The sequence below is a fragment of the Budorcas taxicolor genome, chromosome 22, assembly GCF_023091745.1.
Source record: "Budorcas taxicolor isolate Tak-1 chromosome 22, Takin1.1, whole genome shotgun sequence".
Lineage (NCBI taxonomy): Eukaryota > Metazoa > Chordata > Mammalia > Artiodactyla > Bovidae > Budorcas > Budorcas taxicolor.
In genome coordinates this window covers 40,692,506-40,716,613 of record NC_068931.1, presented here as the reverse complement: position 1 = coordinate 40,716,613, position 24,108 = coordinate 40,692,506, and the positions used below count along the sequence as shown (strand labels likewise).

The following is a 24,108-nucleotide window of genomic DNA, read 5'->3' as shown; positions in this document are numbered from 1 at the left end:
AATAACTTTCCTTTCAAGGAGTAAGTGTCTTTTAATTTCATGGCTGCAGTCACCATCTGCAGTGATTTTGGAGCCCCAAAAAATAAAGTCTGACACTGTTTCCACTGTTTCCCCATCTATTTCCCATGAAGTGATGGGGCCAGATGCCATGATCTTCGTTTTCTAAATGTTGAGCTTTAAGCCAACTTTTTCACTCTCCTCTTTCACTTTCATCAAGAGGGTTTTTAGTTCCTCTTCACTTTCTGCCATAAGGGTGGTGTCATCTGCATATCTGAGGTTATTGATATTTCTCCCGGCAGTCTTGATTCCAGCTTGTGCTTCTTCCAGCCCAGCGTTTCTCATGATGTACTCTGCATAGAAGTTAAATAAGCAGGGTGACAATATACAGCCTTGACATACTCCTTTTCCTATTTGGAACCAGTCTGTTTTTCCATGTCCAGTTCTAACTGTTGCTTCCTGACCTGCATACAGATTTCTCAAGAGGCAGGTCAGGTGGTCTGGTATTCCCATCTTGTGAAGAATTTTCCACAGTTTATTGTGATCTACACACTCAAAGGTTTTGGCATAGTCAATAAAGCAGAAAGAGATGTTTTTCTGGAACTCTCTTGCTTTTTCCATGATCCAGCGGATGTTGGCAATTTGATCTCCGATTCCTCTGCCTTTTCGAAAACCAGCTTGAACATCTGGAAGTTCACGGTTCATGTATTGCTGAAGCCTAGCTTGGAGAATTTTGAGCATTACTTTACTAGCGTGTGAGATGAGTGCAATTGTGCGGTAGTTTGAGCATTCTTTGGCATTTCCTTTCTTTGGGATTGGAATGAAAACTGACCTTTTCCAGTCCTGTGGGCACTGCTGAGTTTTCCAAATTGGCTGGCATATTGAGTGCAGCACTTTCACAGCATCATCTTCCAGGATTTGAAATAGCTCAACTGGAATTCCATCACCTGCACTAGCTTTGTTCGTAGTGATGCTGTCTAAGGCCCACTTGCCTTCACATTCCAGGATGTCTGGCTCCTGGTGAGTGATCATACCATTGTATGGTTAGATCATATTTAATTTCATAAGAAATCACCAAACTCTCTTCTGAAGTAGCTGCAGCAGTTTGCATTTCCACTAGCTCTGAACGAGAGTTCCTGTCACTCCACAACCTCACCAGCATTTCGTGTTGTTAGTGGTCTGGATTTTAACCGTTGTGATAGGTGTGTAGTAAGTTGACTTTTTTTCTCATGTTCAGATGTGTTATCTCCAAATCAATGTATGAGAAATACGTTTAACACTACTATTGATGAAATATATTGCAACTATGACCATTAAGAATCCTGCTGGAAAAAGACATTGAAAACAAGGAAACAGACACTTATTAACATTATTGGGACTTCCCTAGTGGTCCTGTGGTTAAGACTTCATGCTGCCATGTAGGGGGCACAGGTTCCAGGCCTGATGGGGGAACTAGATCCCACATGGTACATAGCACACTCAAAATATATTTTAAAAATTACACTGCTAATAACAATAATAATAATACAGATTCACTTGTGAACAGTTTGAGTATATGTTGAAAGCAAATGCCACCAGCAAAACATTTACAAGATACACCTCTGATGAACACTTCTGAGCAGTTGTCTTCAAAAGCAGTAAAAGACACTGGAAGTCATCATATGGCAGTGTTCTCAAGAGGCACTTTGGTTTCCGGGCACTTGTTACTGATTATTGATTGAGACTTTTCAATGGCTTTGTTCCAGGTCTTCCAGGTCGCTTATGTCATCATCAAGGCAGCTAATGCCCCTCGGCCTGGAAACTGGATCTTGGAACGTTCAGTGGATGGTGTCGAGTTCAGCCCCTGGCAGTACTATGCAGTCAGTGACACAGAATGTTTGACGCATTACAACATCACTCCGAGACGGGGGCCGCCCACCTACAGGGCGGATGACGAAGTCATCTGCACCTCCTATTACTCCAGACTGGTGCCACTTGAGCACGGAGAGGTAAGGCGCCCCCTACCGGCTGGGAGGTCTGTTTTTCCCCACCTCCGAATGACAACACAGCTGTCGTAGGAGCCAAAGTGGAGGATTCAAAATAGATCCCTCCTGGTGCAGATCACAGAGATCTTTAACTGTTGAGATGCTGGAGCTGAGGTATCATTGCCTGCTGTACTGATGCTTCATGTTGCCCCGGACACGTGTTACTTTATTGATTTCTTCCCTTCAAGAAGGTCCGTCAACTTCACTCTGCTGTGATTTAATAACTCATTAGATCCTCCCTGGAGGATCCTTCCCATGATACCAGGGCAATAACATTTGTTGATAGAGCTCCCGGTTTTCTCCAGGAAGTTCTCACTCTCCCTGGGGGTGTTGTGGGTTGGATATGGTTGATAAAGTGTTCCAGTTCCGTGCTCTACATGCCTAGACTGCACACACATCATTAAATCAGTGTGATCAAAAATTAGCCGTGCCTTGGTAGAATGCCTTAATGAGCTAAAACCACAAAAACCCTCCAAAAAAAGTGCTTTTTCACACAGGAACTCTGCAGCAGGCCCTGCATTGTTTCAAGAGCAGAGATGAGTTGAGAGACTGGGAGTTATAAAGCTCCCAGACACCTTTTCCCACTCTCCTCAGTCAATCCTTGACATTTAGACTCTGGTTCACAGGTGCCTACGGATCCATGTTAAAATGCTCTCATCACACCAGGACAAGTGTTCTTGTTTAAAGGTTTCCTGCAATCCCTGAGACACTAGAATGAATGACTTTAATAAACTGAACTTGGGTTGTGATCATTGCTGTTCACAAGTGTCAATGAATATTAGATTCCTATAAGAACCTAGTTATTTGGTTTTATTTTAGATAATATTTGTAAAGATTATGTCCTGAATTTGAGCCATTAGAGTTATATTTTTTTGAATACTTAAAATGGATATTTCTTTATTTTAATGTTTTATCTTTAGATTCACACATCGTTAATCAATGGCAGACCAAGCTCTGATGATCTTTCACCCAAGTTGCTGGATTTCACTTCTGCACGATACATCCGCCTGCGTTTACAGCGCATCCGAACCCTTAACGCCGATCTTATGACCCTCAGCCACCGGGACCCTAAAGACCTGGACCCTATTGTTACCAGACGAGTAAGTCTGGCCGGGCTCCTGACCTATAGAAAAACTTTATGTCATTTAAGGGAAATAGACATTTCTTCCCTGGTTGCCCTTTTTTCTTATTTTTGTTGACAACATTAAATACCACCTTTAAATGAGGTAGACGTTCTGATGTGGTGTCCTCAGGCCCCCTTGTCTCCACTCATCCGATGACATCGTCTTGCACAGGGTGTAGTGGCCATTTCTTCATTCTGATCTGGCTCTACGACTGACCAAGCAAGTGAGAGTTGCTGGGTTTTGTTTTTTTTTTCACTTAAAAGTTTAAACTTTGAGATATACGTATAGTAAATGTACAAGGTTCATCGGGACAGACGTTTTCAAACCCCTTGGATAAAGTAGGAGTGGGACGACCAAGTTACAGGATAGCTGTATGTTTAATTTTGGGGAATTTGCTGAGACATCAAAAGCAGCTGTGCCATGCTGCAGCAGTGTGTGAGGGCTCCGGGTACACCACACACGTCCACGCTGGGGTGTCATCGCTGTCACCTCAGCCGTGCCAGTGTGCATGGAAGAGTGTCTCCTTGGGGATTAATTTGTATCTCCCTGAGAATTATGTTGAGTGTGTGCTTATTTGTATCTGATCACATTTTTATCCATCTTTAAATTGGGTTAGCTGTCTTTTTATTCCTGAATTATAAATTATGTATCTTGTGTACAAGTCCTTTGTCCAATGTGTCTCTACTGAAAATCCATTCTCCGTCCTCTCTTTCTTAACTATGACTTTCGATGAGTAGAAATTTTAATTTTGATAAAATGCAATTTATTATTTTTTCCTCAATTAATCTTTCTATTTCTCACTGAGAAATACTTGTTTACCCCAAGTTTACAAAAATATTTTCTGATGCTTTTTTGTAATAGTTGTATAGTTTTAGTTTTCACACCTATTATCCATTCTTGTTCATTTTTTATTTGGTGTAAGGTAGAAGCTATTTATCCTCCATGTGCACGTGCAATTGTTCCACACGACTTGTTGAAAATATATACATTGTTTTTTTCTTTAAATTATTTTGTGGCCTGTTGAAAATTACTTGACCTTATTATTGTGGATTTATTTCTGGACACTGAACTGTTCTAATGATCTGTTTGTCTATCCTTATGCCAATAAAGGTCTTTCTGCATTACTGTAGAAAGTCTTGAAGTCACGTACTGTAACAGTCCAGTTCTTTTCCAGGACTGGTTAGGCTGTTCCAAGTTCATTGTGTTTCCTTATGAGTTTTAGAATCAGTTTGTAAATTTCTGCCCAAAAAGAAAGAAAGAAAGCCTGCTGAGACCTTCACTGGGAGTCCATTGATTCCATAGATCAAATAGATCAATTTAGGAGGAATTTTGGAAGACATTTTGATAGTATTGGATCATCCAGTTCACAAATGTGCCATACGTCTCCACTTTCGTCTGACTTCTTTCACTCCTCTTGGCATTGATCTGTTGTTTATTGTCCATCTTCTGTTCAGTTTATTGTTAAGTATTTCACGTTTTTGAATGTTAGTGTTAATGGCTTGCTTTCTAAAATTTGTTTTCCTTTTGTTCATTCGAGTATATATATATAGAAGTGTAATTCATTTTTGTTCATCCCGATTTACAAATTCTTGTAGCTTTTGATAGATTTTCTGTGTACACAATCATTTTATCTACAAATAATGACAGTTAGTCTTACTGTGCCCTCTATTTGCCTTTGACTCCCGTTTTCTTGCATTATTGAATTGTATGGGCGACTGAAATGTTGACTAGAAATGGTGAGAGCTGATTTTAGGAGGAAAGTGCTTAACCTTCCACAGTTAGATCCAGGTTTTCCATAGACACACCTTTATTAGACTGAAGAAGCTTGCTTCTGCTTCTGGTTTGCTGAGTTTTGGGAATGATGGTGTTGCCTTCTTTAAAATGTTTTTTCTGCATCTAATGAAAGGATCTTAGTTTTTCTCCTTTATTCTGTTAATGGTGATTCACATTTATTGATTTTTACATGTTAAATTAACTCTGCACTCCTGGGATAAGGCCTACTTGGTCATGAGTTATCCTTTTTATATAGTGAAAAACTGAAAGTCGCTCAGTCATGTATGACTCTTTGCAACTCCGTGGACTTCTCTAGTCCATGGAATTCTCTAGGCCAGAATACTGGAGTGGGTAGTTTATATAGGGCTGTATTCAATTTAGGAATATTTTTAGAGTTTTCAGTAGCCTGCTGCTGCTGCTCCTGCTGTCTCTTCAGTCGTGTCCAACTCTGTGTGACCCCATAGACGGCAGCCCATGAGGCTCCCCCATCCCTGGGATTGTCCAGGCAAGAACACTGGAGTGGGTTGCCATTTCCTTCTCCAGTGCATGAAAGTGAAAGTGAAAGTGAAAAGCCTAGGTTTCGAATATGACTGCCTCAGTTTATGATGCAGCCAAGTTGGGAAATTCTTTTTCAACTCCTTTGGTTTCAATTGATGAGATAATTTGAACATTATTTACTTCAATTGAACATAAATATTTTATTTATATTTATTTGTGCATGAAATATGATTTAAAAGGTATATGTGTGTTTTTGATTACTGAGAGCAACTGAGATATTTGTTTGGATGTCAACATTTTCTTTGCACTGAAATAGAAGAGGTTTTAAATTTTTTTTAAACTTTCTTTTTCCTTAGTATTATTATTCAATAAAAGACATTTCTGTTGGAGGAATGTGTATCTGTTACGGCCATGCTAGTAGCTGCCCATGGGATGAAGCTACAAAGGTGAGTAGTAGTATTTCACATTTTACTAAAACTTCAGAAGTTGTAGCTATAATGTTGGCATTGCACTTTTTATTTAAGGCAACTGTTGAAAGTTTTAAAATCATGCCACAAAAAAAGAACTTTTCAGATAATTTAACTGGTTTAAATTTTTAAAGACAGTTTAATTTTGCTTTGGTTGAAGAATACGTTTTAATTAAATCTTTCTAGGAATTATTTTTGTTGCAAAACAAGATATAATATTTGCCATTTTAACCTTTAACTGTAAAATAGGGTCCAGTCCAGTGGCCTTTTGAATTTTAAAGCTCTTTTCTGTAAGATAGTAAGTGAAAATCATGTGCTGTTAGAAATTATGCTTATGTTTTTAAGAGTCCCTTCCTCTTTCCTTTCTGTGGTGCTAAATCAAGATAAAACAAAGTTTTCCTGTTTTAGCTTCATATTAAGTGAAGAAGAAGACATTCCCTTTTCTTCTCTTAAACAACTTACATGGAATTACTTTTTATTTTTTCTAAATCTTTGTTATAATTTAACTCCTGAATAGGATTATTCTCTTATTAATGCTGAAAAATATAGAAATGAATATCAAGAAAGTTACTCAGGAACTTCTCTGGCGGTCCAGTGGGTAAGATTCTGTGCTCCCCATGTAGGGGGCCCAGGTTTGATCCCCGGTCAGGGAACTAGATACTGAATTCTACAACTAAGAACTGATGCAGCCAAAATAAATATTTTTTTCTTAAAAAAAGAAAGTTGCTCATAGGAGCTTCCAAGCCTTTCAAGTCAACATATCTCTTTTGAAAAGTTTTTGTTAGTTAAGCCATGTTAGTTTGTTTTATTTCTTCTCATTTCTGCATGTAACCAGGTTCTATGTTTATTTTTATCTTTTAAAATGAGATACCAATTTGCTTATATCATATATCCTCAACTGCAAACCCTTGCTATGAATTTGACTGTGATGAATTTTTCTTGAAATAAACTTAAGAAAAGCATGCAGGTCAATTTTCAGATGCAGTTTTATGTTCCTTATCGTCTAGAAGTTCCAGTGTCAGTGTGAACATAACACATGTGGGGACAGATGCAATCGATGCTGCCCTGGGTACCACCAGCAGCCTTGGAGACCTGGCACTGTTTCTTCCGGGAACACGTGTGAAGGTGAGGCCACTCAGAGGTGCAAGGATGTGAAGTCTTTCCCCTTCGTCTTCTTCAGTTTACAGTGACTCATATTTAGAGTGTGTAATGGTTTGGAAAAGACCCTGATGCCGGGAAAAATTGAGGGCAGGAGGAGAAGAGGGCGACAGAGGATGAGATAGTTGAATTGTATCACCGACTCAATGGACATGAACAAACCCAGGGAGATGGTGAAGGACAGGGCAGCCTGACATGTTGCAGTCTGGAGGTTTGCAAAGAGTCAGACATGACGTAGCAACCAAACAACAATAAAATGGTTTTCTTAGATACTCAAGTAATTCCCAAAGCTGCAGACTACTGTCATAAGACATGAAGGATTGGAACCTGATATATCATTATGATTTACTGTTTATTTGATTTCCCTTACCATGTATTCATTTATTCTGTATTAAGTTGGATTTAGATTTTAAATAGACAATATATTCAAAAGGTTCCAATATCTACAATATATTAAAGCATATTTATATATTTCTGTCTCTACCCTTCTCACTTTTTAAATGGCAACCCACTCCAGTGTTCTTGCCTGGAGAATCCCAGGGATGGTGGAGCCTGATGGGCTGCCGTCTATGGGATCGCACAGAGTTGGACTCGACTGAAGCGACTTAGCAGCAGCAACAGGAATAATTTAGAAGGCAGTGGCACCCCATTCCAGTACTCTTGCCTGGAAAATCCCATGGACAGAGGAGCCTGGTGGGCTGCAGTCCATAGGGTTGCTAAGAGTCTGACATGACTGAGCGACTTCACTTTCACTTTTCACTTTCATGCATTGGAGAAGGAAATGGCAACCCATTCCAGTGTTTTTGCCTGGAGAATCCCAGGGGCGGGGGAGCCTGGTGGCTGCCGTCTATGGGGTCGCACAGAGTCGGACACGACTGAAGCGACTTAGTGGTAGGTTCTTCCTGAAATGTTTATGCAAGTAAAGCATGTTAACACCTTACACAATTTGTGCATAGAATCTAATGTAATGTGCATGTCGATCTGTGCATTGCTTTTATATTTAACAATATATCTTACAGAAAATCTTTCCATATTAACGGTATAAAATGCTGCTTTAAAAATAGTTGTACTGGGGAAATTTCCCTCCTGGTCCAGTGGCAAAGACTCTGCATTCCCAATTCAGGGGACTCAGGTTCGATCCCTGATCAGGGAAATAGATCCCACATGCTGCAACGAAGACCTGGTGCAGCCAAATTAATTAATTAATTTTAAAGAATAGTTGCATTGAACTCCGTTATATAGATGTAAACATTATCAAAACATATACCTACCTATAGTATTTTGTTTGTTATCAGAGATGGTTAGATAGCCTCACCCACTCAATGGACAATTTGAGCAAACTCCAGGAGATAGTGAAGGACAGAGGAACCTGGCATGCTGCAGTCCATGGGGGTCACAATGAGTCATACACAACTTAGCGACTGAACAACAGCAAGTCTTCTGTTAACACAGGCAGTGGTACAGTGATTCACCTTCGTCACTGACAAGTGAGCGGGTGCTTCTGCAGAATGTGATCCCAGGAAAGAGGTTGATAGATCCAGTGGGTGTGCAAACTCATAACTCAGATAGCTATTCCCTAGCGCCTCCAGAAGGTGGCCCATGTCCTACTAGAATGACTTACTCTGTAGTTTTTATTTATAGCCAGGCTTGCCTGGTAGCTCAGCTGGTAAAATATCCGCCTGCAACACAAGAGACCCTGGTTCGATTCCTGGGTTGGGAAGATTCACTGGAGAAGGGACAGGCTACTCACCCCAGTATTCTTGGGCTTCCCTGGTGGCTCAGCTGGTAAAGAATCCGCCTGCAATGCAGGAGACCTGGGTTTGATCCCTGGGTTGGAAAGATCCCCTGGAGAAGGGAGAGGCTACCCACTCCAGTATTCTGGCCTGGAGAATTCCATGGGCTGTATAATCCATAGGGTCACAAAGAGTCAAACACAGCTGAGCAACTTTCACTTTCTTCAAAACTGACTTAGGGAGGGAACGCTTCTGTTTATCTAGACTACGATGTCTATATTAACTGAGATGTGAAAATATTCTCCTAGAATGCAATTGCCACAATAAAGCCAAAGACTGTTACTATGATGAAGATGTGGCCAATCAGAGGAGAAGCCTGAATATTGCTGGACAGTTTAGAGGAGGAGGGGTTTGCATCAGCTGCCTGCAGAACACCATGGGTGTCAACTGTGAAACCTGTGTGGATGGATTTTACAGACCCCATGGGGTAAGAGTGCCTTGGCCGTCGCCCAGCTTTGTGGTGGGAAAGAGCCTCTGACCACCACACACAACCACAGCACTGCAGACATTTCCTTCTGTAACGTTTGTCTGTATTCTTTGACTGAAGATTTATTAGGGAGTGTTTTATAATCCAAGCAATAGAAGGCATGCAAAGGTGAAAAAGAAACTTAAAACTTGATTGGGGAGACAGATGTGCCCAACAGTTAACTATAAAATCAATCACTAATTAAAGGGCTGAAATAGAGTCACAGGCAAACAGCTGTGAAGATAATGAAGGTTTTGAATCCTGGCCATTTCTCACTTGTTTTGTTTTCTGGTTCAGAATCCCTTTATTGGAATGCTAGTAAGGGGTATGTGCATGTAATTATAAGGATTCCGGTTCTTAGGACCTTTCTTAGACTTTGACTCATGATTTTTCTTCTGTCCTTCTACTGGCAGTTGCCCTGGGAATACCTGCCACTTAATCTTTGTTTTTTAGCTTGTAGTGTTCTTCAGTATAGATATCCTGCTCTATTGTCCTCTTTTTTGGCTCAGAGTAGGATGTTTGGTCACTGCTACTTAATTTGAATTCAGAGCCCCCTGGGTGCATCCTCTCAGAGTTTTGTGATACTCAGTGTTCACGCGGAGGGTCAGCCAAAAACTGAAGCAGCTGTCTCCTGCTCAAAGGAAGTGCTTACTTCTCACTTGACATGTAACTGACATGGGAATCCCGTGGTAGCTGGGTTATAGGAGATGCTTCTAAATAACTCCAGGTCACAGCAGAGCTAGGGAGCCTGAGAGCTGTGATAATGGGAAAGGAGGACACTTTGCTAATGATGCCAGCAGCTGTCACCATCAAAAGGATGTTTAGTATTTTCTGGCTTGACCTACACACATCCTGGGTACACAAAATCATGGTGATAGTCACATCTGGGATGAAAAGTTAACACTTTGTCATTGATGTTCTTGTCAGTGTTAATGCTAAGATTGCTATTATTTCTAGCAAGATAATCTAGGACAACCTCTGCCTTTCAGGTGTCTCCTTATGAGGACAACCCTTGTCGCCCCTGTGACTGTGACCCTCTGGGGTCCCTCAGTTCTGTCTGTGTTAAGGATGACCTTCACTCTGACTTACACAGAGGTACTTGATCATTTCTCTGCTCGTAATCGATGTGTGTGTGTGTGTAAGATTTGCACCTAGCAAGACTGTTACCATTGTGTAATAATTTGGTGATGATTCTCTATTGATGTTTTGCTTGTCAGATATTTATGAAGCACCTACTACTATGTGCCAGGCAGTTTTTTAGGACCTGGGAACATATATATATAGTTGAACAGATGACCAAGGTCTCTGCTCAGAGGCAGACAATAAATGAACAAGTCCATGAATAATATAAAGCCAAGTCTTGGTGCCCTGGGCATAAAGCAAAATTACCAATTGTGATGGATTTGAGGAAGGGCGGGGTGGAGATGGTGATGTCAAGGTGACGAAATGACATTTGAGAGGTTAATTGAACTTTTGATGAAAGAAGAAATGAGGCTCTGTTTCAAGTCATATGTGGAACAGTAAATATCAATCACTGCATTTAGCTCTCAGAAGACAGGCAGAGGCTTAAGCATACATCCTCCTACAATGCAAGCAAATCCTCTAGGTAACCTTGTAAATGTCAATGTTCTTTCCATTTCCAAAACTGGCAAATGGACGTGCAAATGCCAGAGTCCCCTGAATAGGCTGTATCTGCTCAGAGACCCCTGCGACCTCCTCCAGTGCTCAGTCGCTGGCAGTGGAAGTGGATATTGATCACCTGAGAAGGATGTGCTCACTGTGGGGCCTGCTGGTTGAGGGGTGGGTGGTGACTTACAAGAACTAGTGATTCATGTCTGCAACCCATGATAAGATGATGCTGATGATGACAGTTACCTTTGATTGGGTTCACTAAAAAATATACATGATTTTAATTTTTAATCATAGCAAGTAAAAGTTATTTTGCCCACTCCACAGGCAAGGAAACTGTAGCTCAGAGCACTTGAGAAAGTTGGCCAAGAGTCTGCAACTTTTGAGGCTGGCATTAAAGCAAAAGACAGTGCGCATCACGCTCCACCGCTGGCTCCTGTGCTTTTTTTTAAAAGAATTTTCTCATATAATTGACTAGCATACAGTACACCCATTTAAAGTACAGTCCATTATTTGAGGATATTCATGGGTACAGCCATCACCACAATCCAGTACTGGAATATTTCCATCACCCTGTAAAGAAGCCCCCCTACCCCTTGGCAGTTTCACTGCCTGTTTCCCTTCACCCCTCCCCCGCCCCTGCCCCAGCTCTAGACAACCACTGAGCTACTTTCTTTCTAGAGATTTGCTTATTCTGGCCATTTCATAGAAATAAAAGCTTAGAATATGTGGTCTTTAGTGACTGGCTTCTTTCACCGATCGTACTATTTTCAAGTTTCATCCCTGTTGTAGCAGGTGGCAGCATTCCCTTCCTTTTCCTTGCTGTATAATACTCCATTGTATGTGTGTTTAAGTTGTGCATTCATCAGTAGATGAATATTTGAGTTGTTTTGACTTTTTGACTGTTGTGAATAATGCTGCTACAAGCTTTTGTGTAAAAGTTTTGGGGAAGACATATGTTTCCATTTTTCTTGGCTAGATACTTCAGAGTGGCATCTCTAGATCTTATGGCTACTCTCTGCTCAGCCTTTCAAGGAGGAACAAAATGGTTTTCAAAAGCTACTGCATCGTTTTACAGTTACATGTGTCTTCCATCTTTCTTTAAACGAGGGGTGCTTGTTAACTATGTTCTATGGGCCATATCTGGCACCACTGTCTTTATAAATAAAGTTTTATTGGAACAACGCTGTTTCCATCTGTTTATGTATCATCTGTGGCTGCCTTCAAGCCATATGGGCTGAGTTGAATAGTTGCAGCAGAGACTGGCCAAAAAGCCTACAGTTTGTACTCTCTGGCCTTTTACAGAAATAGTTGGCTGACCCCTGCTTTAAACCCCTTTTACTTTCCTGTTGGATCATTTTGCCACTTTTCTTTGCAGGGAAGTGGCCAGGTCAGTGTCCATGCAAGGAAGGTTATGCGGGAGAAAAATGTGATCGCTGCCAATTTGGCTATAAGGGTTACCCGGAGTGTGTGTCCTGTGACTGCAACCCAGCTGGCAGCGTGAATGAGGAACCCTGCTCTGAGTCTTGTCTCTGTAAGGTACGTATGACAGAAAATAATCTTGAGCATTCATTTACAAGATGAATAAAGTCCTCTTCAGATTTTAAAATGCTTGAAAGTTTGGAAAACGTAGAAGATTTAAGACAAAAAGATACGAAAAAGCCATTTCAATATAACAACCAAGCTCTAGATCCTTAGCTTCAGTCTTGAGGACAAAATCAGATGATAATATTCCAGACTATCTGGAAATTGTGACATCATGAGGCTTTGATTTGTCTTTTTGTTTACCTGTGTCTCGGTCGCCAGACATGTTTCCTGCTAATGTCATGTTTGTTATTGTTGTCCAGTTGTTCAGTTGTGTTCGACTCTTTGTGACCCCATGTGGCACATCAGGCTTCCCTGTCCTCCACTATCTCCCAGAGTTTGCCCAAATCCATGTCTGTTGACTCAGTGATGCTACCTAACCAGCTCATCCTCTGCTACCGTCCTCTCCTTTTGCCTTCAGTCTTTCCCAGCATCAGGGTCTCTTCCAATGAGATGGCTCTTTGTATTAGGTGGCCAAAGTATGGGAGCTTCAGCTTCAGCATTAGCCCTTCCAATGAATGTTCAGAGTTGATTTCCTTTAGGATTGACTTGTTTGATCTTCTTGCTGTCCAAGGGACTCTCCAGCACCATGTGTCATGTTTGGGTCATTTTATTCTGCCCATTATTGGTTTCAAAAGCTAACTTTTCGCTTCACTTGCAGGAAAATGTTGAGGGGAGTCACTGTGATCACTGCAAGCCAGGATTCTATAACTTGGAGGAAAGGAACCCGCAGGGCTGCTCCGAGTGCTTCTGCTTTGGCGTCTCTGACGTTTGTGAAAGCCTCTCCTGGCCCGTCAGTCAGGTGGGGGCACCTTCCGAAAGCTGGGAGGTGGGAGTGTGGCAGGTGGCATGGAGATTACAAGGACAGGCAGGGTGTCCTAGCTGTTTGGGAAACAGAGTCTGAGGGGTTGGTTTCTACAGGGACAGCATGCTGGCTCAAGCTTAGGGCTCTTCCCTGACCTCCCTTCTCCTTCCTTGCTAGTGCCTGGGGAGGGGGGATTCTGGTCAATACTTGAGAAGGGCGAAGTGTTCCTGTGGGTGGTCTGTCTTCTCTACATAGGTGACAGATTAGGAGGATAGTATCTGGAGGTTTTATACAGGTTTTGGCATTGGCTAAGAAGTGGGGGACAGCAATGAAGAAGTCAGCATTAGCCAGAGATGCTTTATTCAGTGCATTTATTGAGTTCTTTGCTGTTCTTTTAATCTGAGATATATATCTATGGGCTGTACAGTTTTGCTCATCTCTTTGCTTCTGATTGACCTGGGTTTGGGGGACGTGTGACTCATTCTTAGGTTTTCTGGGTCCTTTGATGAGTAGAAGCTATGGTGTGTGAACTCCATCCTGGTTGAGCTCTCTGGGTCTGCCCCTTCATTGTGAAGATGCTAGCACTGGGCTGAGGGAAACCCTAAGGGATCCACAGATCTGAAATTCTTGGATCTTTTTTGAAGGTGAAAGATATGTCCGGGTGGCTGGTCACCGACTTGGTCAGTTCCAACCAGATCCGGTCCCAGCAGGATGCGCTGGGTGGACGTCACCAGATCAGCATCAACAACTCGGCGGTGGAGCAGAGGCTGACCTCCCAGTACTACTGGGCGGCCCCGGAAGCCTACTTGGGAAACAAGGTATTTGTGGTGATGGTGTCTGGGGCAGGGATCTCGAGCACATTCGCGAAGAACTTCGGTTGGCCTTTCACACAGTCTCATTGTTCTCTCGGGCATTTGGCAGAATATCACATAGTGTTTTCTCCCATCTGACTCCCACTGTCTTTTTATCCCTGCTTGACTTGACTACATCATTAAAATATGAACTTGTGTCCTTCCTGGCACCATGGTAAGCCCCGGGTAGGTAGGGGAAGCCTGTCCCCTTCTCCCATACAGACTTTCTGCCTTGCTCTGGGTTCCTGGGTCACCCAGGCCTTTGTGAAGGTCCCTTGCATCCCTGTTCTGTGGAGTCAGCCGTGTACCAGTTTTGTGCTCAGTCCTGTCTGCTTCTTTGCAACCCCATGGATTGTAGCCTGCTAGGCTCCTCTGTCCATGGGGTTTCCCAGGCAAGAATACCAGAGTGGGTTGCCATTTCCTTCTCCAGAGGATCTTCCCGACCTGCGTCGGGATTGAACCTGTGTCTCCTGCATCTCCTGCTTTGGCAAGCGGGTTCTTTAGTACTGGGCCATCTGGGAAGCCCATACCTGTCTCACCGGGTATATAGAACACTCCTAGAAACGGTGTGCAGGGGACCCCCTGCTTCTTTCTGATGATTGTTGCTCATGTGAAGTTCATGTTTAAGAACAGATAGGATCCTTTCCATTGTAAGAAAATGCTCAAAGGGGATTCTACAAAGTGGGAAGTTGGTTGATATGATTTAGCTTCTCCCTTCTGTGACATGGTCCCGTCCCTCCTCACCAATCATGCACCTTCTCCAGATTCTGATCTGAAAATATATTCAGTGGAATATCCCTCAATGGCTCTGGCTCCCTGCTTGCCTTAGCCTCGCCTTTGGTTTAAGTCGTGGTGTAGGTCTTATACCATAGTCCATTTCTAGTTAATCTGATGGTTACATTTTAAATTTTATAGCTGTTTTGTGTATAATTGGTGCTTTTTTTTTTTTTTAATGATTGCTTTTCCGCACTAAATTACAACCTTAGAAGTCACTTTCTGTTTAGAATGAGGTCTTATCATCAAAATTCAGTAGTTTGTGTGTCTGGGGATCACCTCTCCAATTTTTTAGTGGTGCAGAAACTGGCTTCTGAACATTGTGTTGTTGTACCATACCTGGCAGGAAAAAAAAATGTCTCTCTTTTACATTAAAGGATATGGGGTCAGGGAGAGAACCTTTAGTCCTTCCTTTGGCTGATCACACATGTGTCTGTCACCCTCCCACAAGCACAGTGATGAGACCCAATGTTGAGACTATAGTCAGGGCAAACTCCCCACCTGCTGCAGTTCTTCCATGAAATAAAGGTCTGTTGTTGGACTAGCAGAAGTTCATAGTAATTTACCTCGTTAGCTCTAAGAAGGAGTGCATTTTCTGTGCATTTAAACAATATCCTGCATTTGGTGATGTCAGTTAAGCAGAAGATTCGTGTAACAGGCTTCCTGTCCACTGCCTTAAATGTGAAGTCCTTACGCCCTGGGGCCTCGGGGACACCTTGCAGCCCAGCAGTTTCCAGATGAGTCCTAGCCACCATGTCCTCTGACTGCGGGCTATGCTCCCTCCTCTCGGGGCTCACTGTCCCTTCATGGTTCCAGCTGACGGCCTTTGGTGGATTCCTGAAGTACACAGTGTCCTACGAGGTCCCAGTGGAAGCGGTGGATGGTGACCCCCTGTCTCACGCTGACGTCATCATTAAGGTAACTGCTTTCTTGTCACTATGCTAGAGCCGAGGGCTTTGTGGGGGTCAGTTTTATGACTAAAAGTGTCTAAGAGCGGGGTGCAATGTAGCGAGGAGCTCAGAGCCAGGAGGGCTTTCAGCAGTGGTCTGCCTCTCAGGTCCCCTGAGACTAGAATTTCCAGAACTGCCCGGGGGCCGCACTGTAGCTCTTCCCCTTATCCTGTAGAGGAGTTGTCTATTCACACTCGAAAGGGAGAAGGTTTTCCTCCATGTGGAGACTTCCTGATCGGCCTTGGAGCCCCTCTGCCCCTCCGGTCGTGTCCTCCCCGCTGAGTGACCAGAGTCTGGCTGGTCACAAGGTCTGGCTGTGTGGGGACAGGAGATGTGTCGTTGTTTTAATCTCACCTCTGTCCCCTCCATCCCTGTCCTCACTCCCATCGCAAAAAGAAACATAGCTAATGAGAACCTACTGCACAGCACAGGGAATTCTCAGTCCTCTGTGTTGACCTGAAGGAAATCCAAAAAAAGAGGGGATGTGTGTGTACATATAGCTGACTCACTTTGCTGTGCAGCAGAAACTAACACAACACTGTGAAGCAACTATGTGCTTAGTTGTTCAGTTGTGTCCAATTCTTTGGGACCCCATGGACTGTAGCCCACCAGGCCCCTCTGTCCATGGGGATTCCCCAGGCAAGAAGATTGGAACGGGTTGCCATGCCCTCCTCCAGGGGGTCTTCCCAACCCAGGGATCAAACCCTGGTCTCCTGCATTGCGGGTAGATTCTTTACCATCTGAGTCACCGTGGGGTTTCCTAAAAGAAACGCTAATGGTCATGTCGGTCCTTGAAATTCATTTTACAAGAATTAAATTTTCTAATTAAAATAGGTATTCTCCTAATTGTTATTTGACAGACTAGGTTAACAAATACTCCATATAAACAAAACCTAAGGTTGTGAAAAAATGAAATATGAACATTACCCTTGGGGGCACACACATAGGTCAGAAAACACATGATGATAAATGGGCTCCTATGTGATTACTTTTATGACTTTTAAGAAGTGAGCATGACAATGAAATCTTTATTTTCAGTTAGAGGAAGTCAGGTTCACAGTTTTAGCTCGTGACATAAAGTGAAGCAGGAGACAAATCTACATCCTTCAGATACAACTAATGGACTGACTTTTAAAATCCAGGCTATTGAAAGCTTGCAGCATACCAGATATTGGTGTGTATTCTCTAGTGACAGAAAGCCAGCAAAGGCTGAGAATGAATAGAACTTGTGGGTTTTTAATAGGTATTTTCTTACTTTGCTAGAAATCAGGAGATTTATTACATGTTTGTGTCCAGAAATGAGTTAAGGTACTATATTCCAATAAAAATTGGAACAAAACCGAACAAAAAACTCAGCAAGGCCTTGACCTTTGCTATACCCCTGAAACACTGTAAATCAACTGTGCTTCAATTTAAAAAAAGATGAGGGGTATCAGATTGGTTGCTTTGAGGAAAGCTGGGTCTAGTGCTTGCCTTTGTTTCTTTTCTGAGATTAGCAGAGGCACAGTCTTTAGACTTATTATCCAAATTCCTCTGAGAGGAACACGGTGAAATATCTCTGATCCTTCTGGACCAAGCGCGACATGGATATCATTACACGTTTGGCCAAGACATGAAAAGCCAGGTGGCCGAATACAATATTTGCTTTTCGTGTTTCATCATGAAAATGAATCATGAATGTATTTCCTCCTTGTTTTAAAAATGTTAGGGAAACAGAATCACTTTAAGCACCCAGGCTGAGGGCCTGCTGTTGCAGCCGTACGAAGAGTACTTGAACGTGGTTAGACTGCTGCCAGAGAACTTCCGAGATTTCAAGAGCAAGAGGGAAATAGATCGCGACCGGCTGATGACCGTCCTCGCCAATGTGACCCATCTCTTGATCAGAGCCAACTACAACTCTGCTAGGACAGCTCTTTACAGGTGTGTACTGGAAAAGGGGGAAAATTTACAGTGGTCTTGCCTTTTGTATAGTTTATGAATTGTCGATTTTTTGCATTATGCATTTTAAGTTGAATACACTTGATTATTTTAAGGACACAGCTAATGGAGCTGTCTGTCTTGAAATTATTTTTTGTCACTATAAGTTTATCAAAAGTGTAAGAAGAGTTGTCCATGACCGATGTATCTAGTAGGAAATAGACTTGGTGTCAGGATCAGAAACTTTCAGGGTGGTTTTCTGAGAAATGAGGGGACAGTTGCAAGCAATGTTGCACCTAGTTTTCACCCTCTTGATGTTAATGGTCTTAGATTTTCACAGCTCATGAGTTCAGCATTAGTCGTTTTGTTACTTCAAGAAGGTCTGTTTCTGGCAACGCCAGTCAGAGCTTGCACAAAGAATAGGGCTAAAGCAAAGCAGAGGGCACACCCAGTGAGTCTCTCTGCGCTAGAGAGAGTTCGGCCACCTGGGCTTGCTCTTCTGAAGTTCATTCTTCGGAAAGGGCCCCACGGAGCCTTGCCTCAGCTGTGTTGGGCAGTAGCTCATCTTTTTCCAAATTTCGAAGATATTTCCAGGGACTAATGACAGCTCCCAGAAAATGTTCTGTTGTGAAAATCTCTCGTTACTTACAACACACTCACCTTTTTAATTAAAAAAAAAATCATTTTGTTTGAATTAAACCCTTTTTAGGAATTCGTCTTCTTTGAGGTTCTAGATGGTGTGTGCAAGCGTGTTAAGTTGTGTAACGGGCCCTATCTGTTTGTCTGTTGCTAGGTTGGATTCTGTCTCTCTGGACGTGGCCAGCCCTAACGTCATAGACCTGTCCCTGGCCACGCAGGTGGAGCACTGCGAGTGTCCTCAGGGCTATGCGGGCATCTCCTGCGAGGTAACTCTCCTACTCCTTCCTGTCTGCTTCTTTTGCTCCTTCCTATGCGGGAAAAATGCGTTGAAGGTGATGTCATGATGTATGTTTGAATTTTAATTTTGGAAACCCAGTGTTTCTACGTTTCAGACTTTTGAGGGATCTTGGAATATAGGAAACCCATTGCTTAAAGAAATCTAGGGACTTTCTTGGCTGTCCACTGGTTAAGACTTTGTCTATCAACACAGCAGGTGCAGGTTTGATCCCTGGTCAGGGAGCTAAGATTCTGTGTGCTTCACAGCCAAAAAAAAAAAAAAAACAACCCAAACAGAAGCAATATTGTGACAGCTTCAATAAAGACTTTAAAAATGGCCCACATCAAAAAATCTTTAAAAAAATAAATCTGATTTCTTTGAAGCCCCTGGGAATACCCTCAGTAGGTGTCACTGTCTGGCTTAGTCATTAGGAAAGTTGCAGCACCCAAGCCATATTTTGCATCATTCCAATCCCAAAGAAAGGCAATGCCAAAGAATGCTCAAACTACCGCACAATTGCACTCATCTCACATGCTAGTAAAGTAATGCTCAAAATTCTCCAAGCCAAGCTTCAGCAATATGTGAACCGTGAACTTCCTGATGTTCAAGCTGGTTTTAGAAAAGGCAGAGGAACCAGAGATCAAATTGCCAACATCCACTGGATCATGGAAAAAGCAAGAGAGTTCCAGAAAAACATCTATTTCTGCTTTATTGACTATGCCAACGCCTTTGACTGTGTGGATCACAATCAACTGTGGAAAATTCTTCAAGAGATGGGAATACCAGACCACCTAACCTGCCTCTTGAGAAATCTGTATGCAGGTCAGGAGGCAACAGTTAGAACTGGCCATGGAACAACAGACTGGTTCCAAATAGGAAAAGGAGTACATCAAGGCTGTATATTGTCACCCTGCTTATTTAACTTCTATGCAGAGTACATCATGAGAAACGCTGGGCTGGAAGAAGCACAAGCTGGAATCAAGATTGCCAGGAGAAATATCAATAACCTCAGATATGCAGATGACACCACCCTTATGGCAGAAAGTGAAGAGGAACTAAAAAGCCTCTTGATGAAAGTGAAAGAAGACAGTGAAAAAGTTGGCTTAAAGCTCAACATTCAGAAAACGAAGATCATGGCATCTGGTCCCATCACTTCATGGGAAATAGATGGGGAAACAGTATAAACAGTGTCAGACTTTATTTTGGGGGGCTCCAAAATCACTGCAGATGGTGATTGCAGCCATGAAATGAAAAGACGCTTACTCCTTGGAAGAAAAGTTATGACCAACCTAGATAACATATTCAAAAGCAGAGACATTACTTTGCCGACTAAGGTCCGTCTAGTCAAGGCTATGGTTTTTCCAGTGGTCATGTATGGATGTGAGAGTTGGACTATGAAGAAAGCTGAGCGCTGAAGAATTGATGCTTTTGAACTGTGGTTGGAGAAGACTCTTGAGAGTCCCTTGGACTGCAAGGAGATCCAACCAGTCCATCCTAAAGGAGATCAGCCCTGGGATTTCTTTGGAAGAAATGATGCTAAAGCTGAAACTCCAATACTTTGGCCCCCTCATGCAAAGAGTTGACTCATTGGAAAAGACTTTGATGCTGGGAGGGATTGGGGGCAGGAGAAGAAGGGGAGGACAGAGGATGAGATGGCTGGATGGCATGACTGACTCGATGGACGTGAGTCTGAGTGAACTCCGGGAGTTGGTGATGGACAGGGAGGCCTGGCGTGCTTCTATTCATGGGGTCGCAAAGAGCTGGACACGACTGAGCGACTGAATTGAACTGAAGGAGGATTGAACTTCGATTGTATTTGAGCATTTACCAGTTACCAACACTTGCCCTGGAAAGCTTTAGCCAAGCCAGCCCTGTGTGGAGACCGTTGATGGCCCCCGGCTATGTTACTTATGTGGGCTCCGCATCACATAGTCAGTGTATGAAAATACTCTTTCCTTCATTGCTAAAAGTAATCTGTTGGTTAAAAATGTTGAGGTATGTTTTGAATTATTTGGACATCCATATTGATAATAGCTCTCTCTTACCAAGAACTTTGTATGTATCTGGCACTGTTCTGAGCCTTTTCCACATATTACCCCATTTAATCCTTACAACAGTCCTGTCAGGTTAGGCCCTTCATATACTTTCTGTTCCACAGATGAGGAAACAGAGACACAGAGAGGTTAAGTAACTTGACCGAGGTCACACAGCCAGCAAGTGGTCATCTTAGGATTTGAACTGCACCCCTGGCTACTGCCATGAGGTCCTCTCACGTGTCCATGACTAATTGTAATTGTGAACATTTGTCATTGGCTGTGATTTCTTGGCTTGCACTTTTAAAAAGTGAGAACGTTCAACTTATAATCTGTTTTTACCTTTACTAACTTTGTAGTTAATAAGGTTGGCCTGAAGCCTCCTGGTGCAGATATTTAATTAAGTATTTTTATCTCTATTTTAAATATTTAGAAAAGTATTTTTGGTATGGGGTGGGGACCAAAGAGCTTTTTTTTTTTACATGTCATTTATTTTGGGGACCAACAAGAGTTCATAGGTCCTAATCCCTGTGGGTCTTGTGCTTAATGAAAAAATGACCCTCAGATCACCTCATAGTATGTGGATGTGGGCTTGGGGAGCCACAGGTAGTGCAGAGATAAGCGTGGAAGTGGGAGCCTTGCCAGCTAGACTGGAAGGGGGAGTTACTGCTGGAGGGCAAGTGGGCGGGGCTTTGGAAAGCAGTGCTGGTGTGGGCAGGGCTTTGGAGGGCAAGTGCTGGTGTGGGTGTGGCTTTGGAGCAAAACTGTGAGTGTGTGTGGGATGATGCTCAGGCAGGAACAGGAAGCTCAAGTCTTCTTTGTCAGGGTTTGTGTCAAGCAGAACTCATTCTGTAATCCAACTCTTGCTCAGAAGCTGACTTAAAGAATCAGGCAGCTGTTCACTGAGAATGGAATTTGGGGAGCCCTGTAGCTGCCACACAGACCCCCAGGTGGCTGCCTGCTCAATGCCCATCTGTAGAGAAGCCTGCTGTCCCCAGGGGAGCATGGCTGTGGGAGGTGATAGGGCACATTCCCAAGATCAGTGTGAATGAAGGCATCATACATTATCACTATAATGAAATGCTCTCTAAGAATCCTTAGAACAATAGACAACAAACCCACACCCCCACGTGCCATGGCCCCAAGGGAGTGTGCCAGCCTCAAATTAATCATTTCCCCAGTCTGCACTCTGGACGCGTTTCTTGTCTGCTGTCGCCCTGGGCGGCCCATGGACAGGGGTCTTGCAGGTGTGCACACCTGGCGTTGAATCATTGTATGAGTGCCGAGGACCAGCGCTAATGCTTCGTGTTTCAGATTGCATGTGTGTCAAATAGAGAGTCAATTTCTCAGGGTCACCAGGACGATGACATGAAGTACAGTGTCTAGGGGACTCCTTGTCCCTGAACCTCCAAGTTGTCAGACCAGCAGGAGAACCAAGGGAAGCTCACCTGTAACACTTGTTTTATTAAACTGATGTTATTTGACACAGATGTGCATTTAACACTATGATGGCAACATTTCATAAATTTTAAGCAGAAGGAAAAATAGTAAAGGGAAAGATATCCTCTCCATTAAAATACTGGTTAAATGACTATTACATGATTTCTAAGAATGTTGCAGTGGAAAACTCCTATGATGTACACTGGCTTATTGAATAGCTGTTAAGTTGTGTGCATGTTTCTGCCTTTAAAACATATAAGGAACTGTATTATGGTGGTAGTTGCACCACTCAGTAAATTTACTGAAAGAAACAAATCATTGAATCATATGCATCATATGGGTGCATTTTATGGCATGTTTGGGCAAAAAAATAAGTTTTCTGTTCATGGAAGACTGAGTGGCTTTTGTTTCTAACATATTTGGAAAACACTGATTTGCCCTTTGCATAAAAAGTTACCTTCACCTGCCTGGTCACCTGTCCTTCTTTTGCAGTCCTGTCTTCCTGGCTATTACCGCGTGGACGGAATACTTTTCGGAGGAATCTGTCAGCCCTGTGAATGCCACGGCCATGCGGCCGAGTGTGATGTTCATGGTGTCTGCTTTGTGAGTCTGAGGCCTCATGTGCCCCTCCCCCACCCCGAAGCCCCAGCTCTACTCAGAAGTGATTTTTTAAAAAATGCTTCCTCCACAGGGAACATCCCTGCCTTTGTGAACCCCAAAGGAAATCTGGAGGTTTAAGTTCAAGACATAGACTATCTCCTGCTTTTTATTTCTTTTTTTTTTTTGAAGAAAAGTTGCTTTGGTAATAACAGAAAAGGGAGGTATCATTTCACTGCAGGTTTTTTCTTAAGACAATAAGTAATGACTTACTTTACAAGACTAAAAAGCAACATAAAGGTAGAAAATGTCCACTGATTAAGCAAAAAAGAACAGATCTTTTAAATGCAAATGCTAGTAGATTTTAACATTATATTACATAGTATATCATAAGAGGAATAATAAGATATCTGATAATCTCACCCATTTCTGCAATATATAATGCTTCATCATTGTTAGCAGATGAACTCTGCAAACAAGTCCCTCTTTCATGTAGTAGAAGTTGAAACAGGGCTTAACAAATGTGTGGTTAATCTTGAGAATGAACTTTGGGGCAGATACATGGCAAGACTTATTTTTTAACTTCAATCAGGAATTCTTTTAGGCTCTTGTGCCTGGGAGCCAGGCCACACTCCTGGGCTTTAATGGATTCACCGCTCAGAGACAGAATGAATGTGTATGGTAATCAGCCAAACCCTATTCACCGGCACAGCACAGAGGGTGGTTCATGCTTTTTCCCTAAGAGATTGATTGAGTAGCAGGGCAGGGAAAATTTAATGATCAGACCCATGGGGAAGACCTCGGCGTGGTGCCGCCCATTGCTTATGCTCTCTGGAGCCTCTTTTTTCTGTTTCTCTGGAAGGACAGCTTTCACTTAGCTCTTTGTCCGTGTCTTTGTTCTCTGTAAGTGAAGTGTCTGTAGGGTGGCGTGGAAGGATGGCTCGTACGCAGACTCAGTCTTTCCGCGATAAGTTCCTCAAGCTCAGCTTCCCATTGCTTGATGCGGTTGTTGTTCCTTTAAAAGCTCTCTCCTTCTTCCTTTCCTGTTTGGAGGCCTCTGCCGACACTTGGGTCCGGGGGAGGTGGGGGGGTCCATATTCTGCACCCTCTGCCGTCCAGGATCCGAGAGCAGCTCTTTGGTCCACTTTGTTACTGCAGAGGAGACGAAATATAGTGGTTGGAAGTGAAAGGTCTCTTGCTTCCTGTTTTCACAAATTAAAAGATTTTATCAGCCAGTCTGGAAACAGGCAGCCACTCCTCATATAGGAGTGTTTGGTGACTTGTTTTAGTGTTTTGCCTTTTTTTCCTGCTT

The 24,108-nt window shown here is 42.8% G+C and overlaps 1 protein-coding gene across 1 annotated transcript in view; it reads left to right on the top strand.

The window, feature by feature from the left end:
- The window catches only part of LAMA1 (laminin subunit alpha 1), a 125,449-nt gene that overhangs the window by 40,717 nt on the left and 60,624 nt on the right, over positions 1-24,108 (top strand). The window contains exons 4-16 of the mRNA XM_052660378.1: positions 1,743-1,985; positions 2,942-3,121; positions 5,773-5,862; positions 6,891-7,008; positions 9,083-9,261; positions 10,290-10,395; positions 12,308-12,468; positions 13,175-13,315; positions 13,963-14,136; positions 15,760-15,861; positions 17,602-17,813; positions 18,604-18,715; positions 22,692-22,802. Of these exons, the coding sequence (XP_052516338.1) occupies positions 1,743-1,985; positions 2,942-3,121; positions 5,773-5,862; positions 6,891-7,008; positions 9,083-9,261; positions 10,290-10,395; positions 12,308-12,468; positions 13,175-13,315; positions 13,963-14,136; positions 15,760-15,861; positions 17,602-17,813; positions 18,604-18,715; positions 22,692-22,802 (1,929 nt within the window). The remainder of the gene's footprint in view (positions 1-1,742; positions 1,986-2,941; positions 3,122-5,772; positions 5,863-6,890; positions 7,009-9,082; positions 9,262-10,289; positions 10,396-12,307; positions 12,469-13,174; positions 13,316-13,962; positions 14,137-15,759; positions 15,862-17,601; positions 17,814-18,603; positions 18,716-22,691; positions 22,803-24,108) is intronic.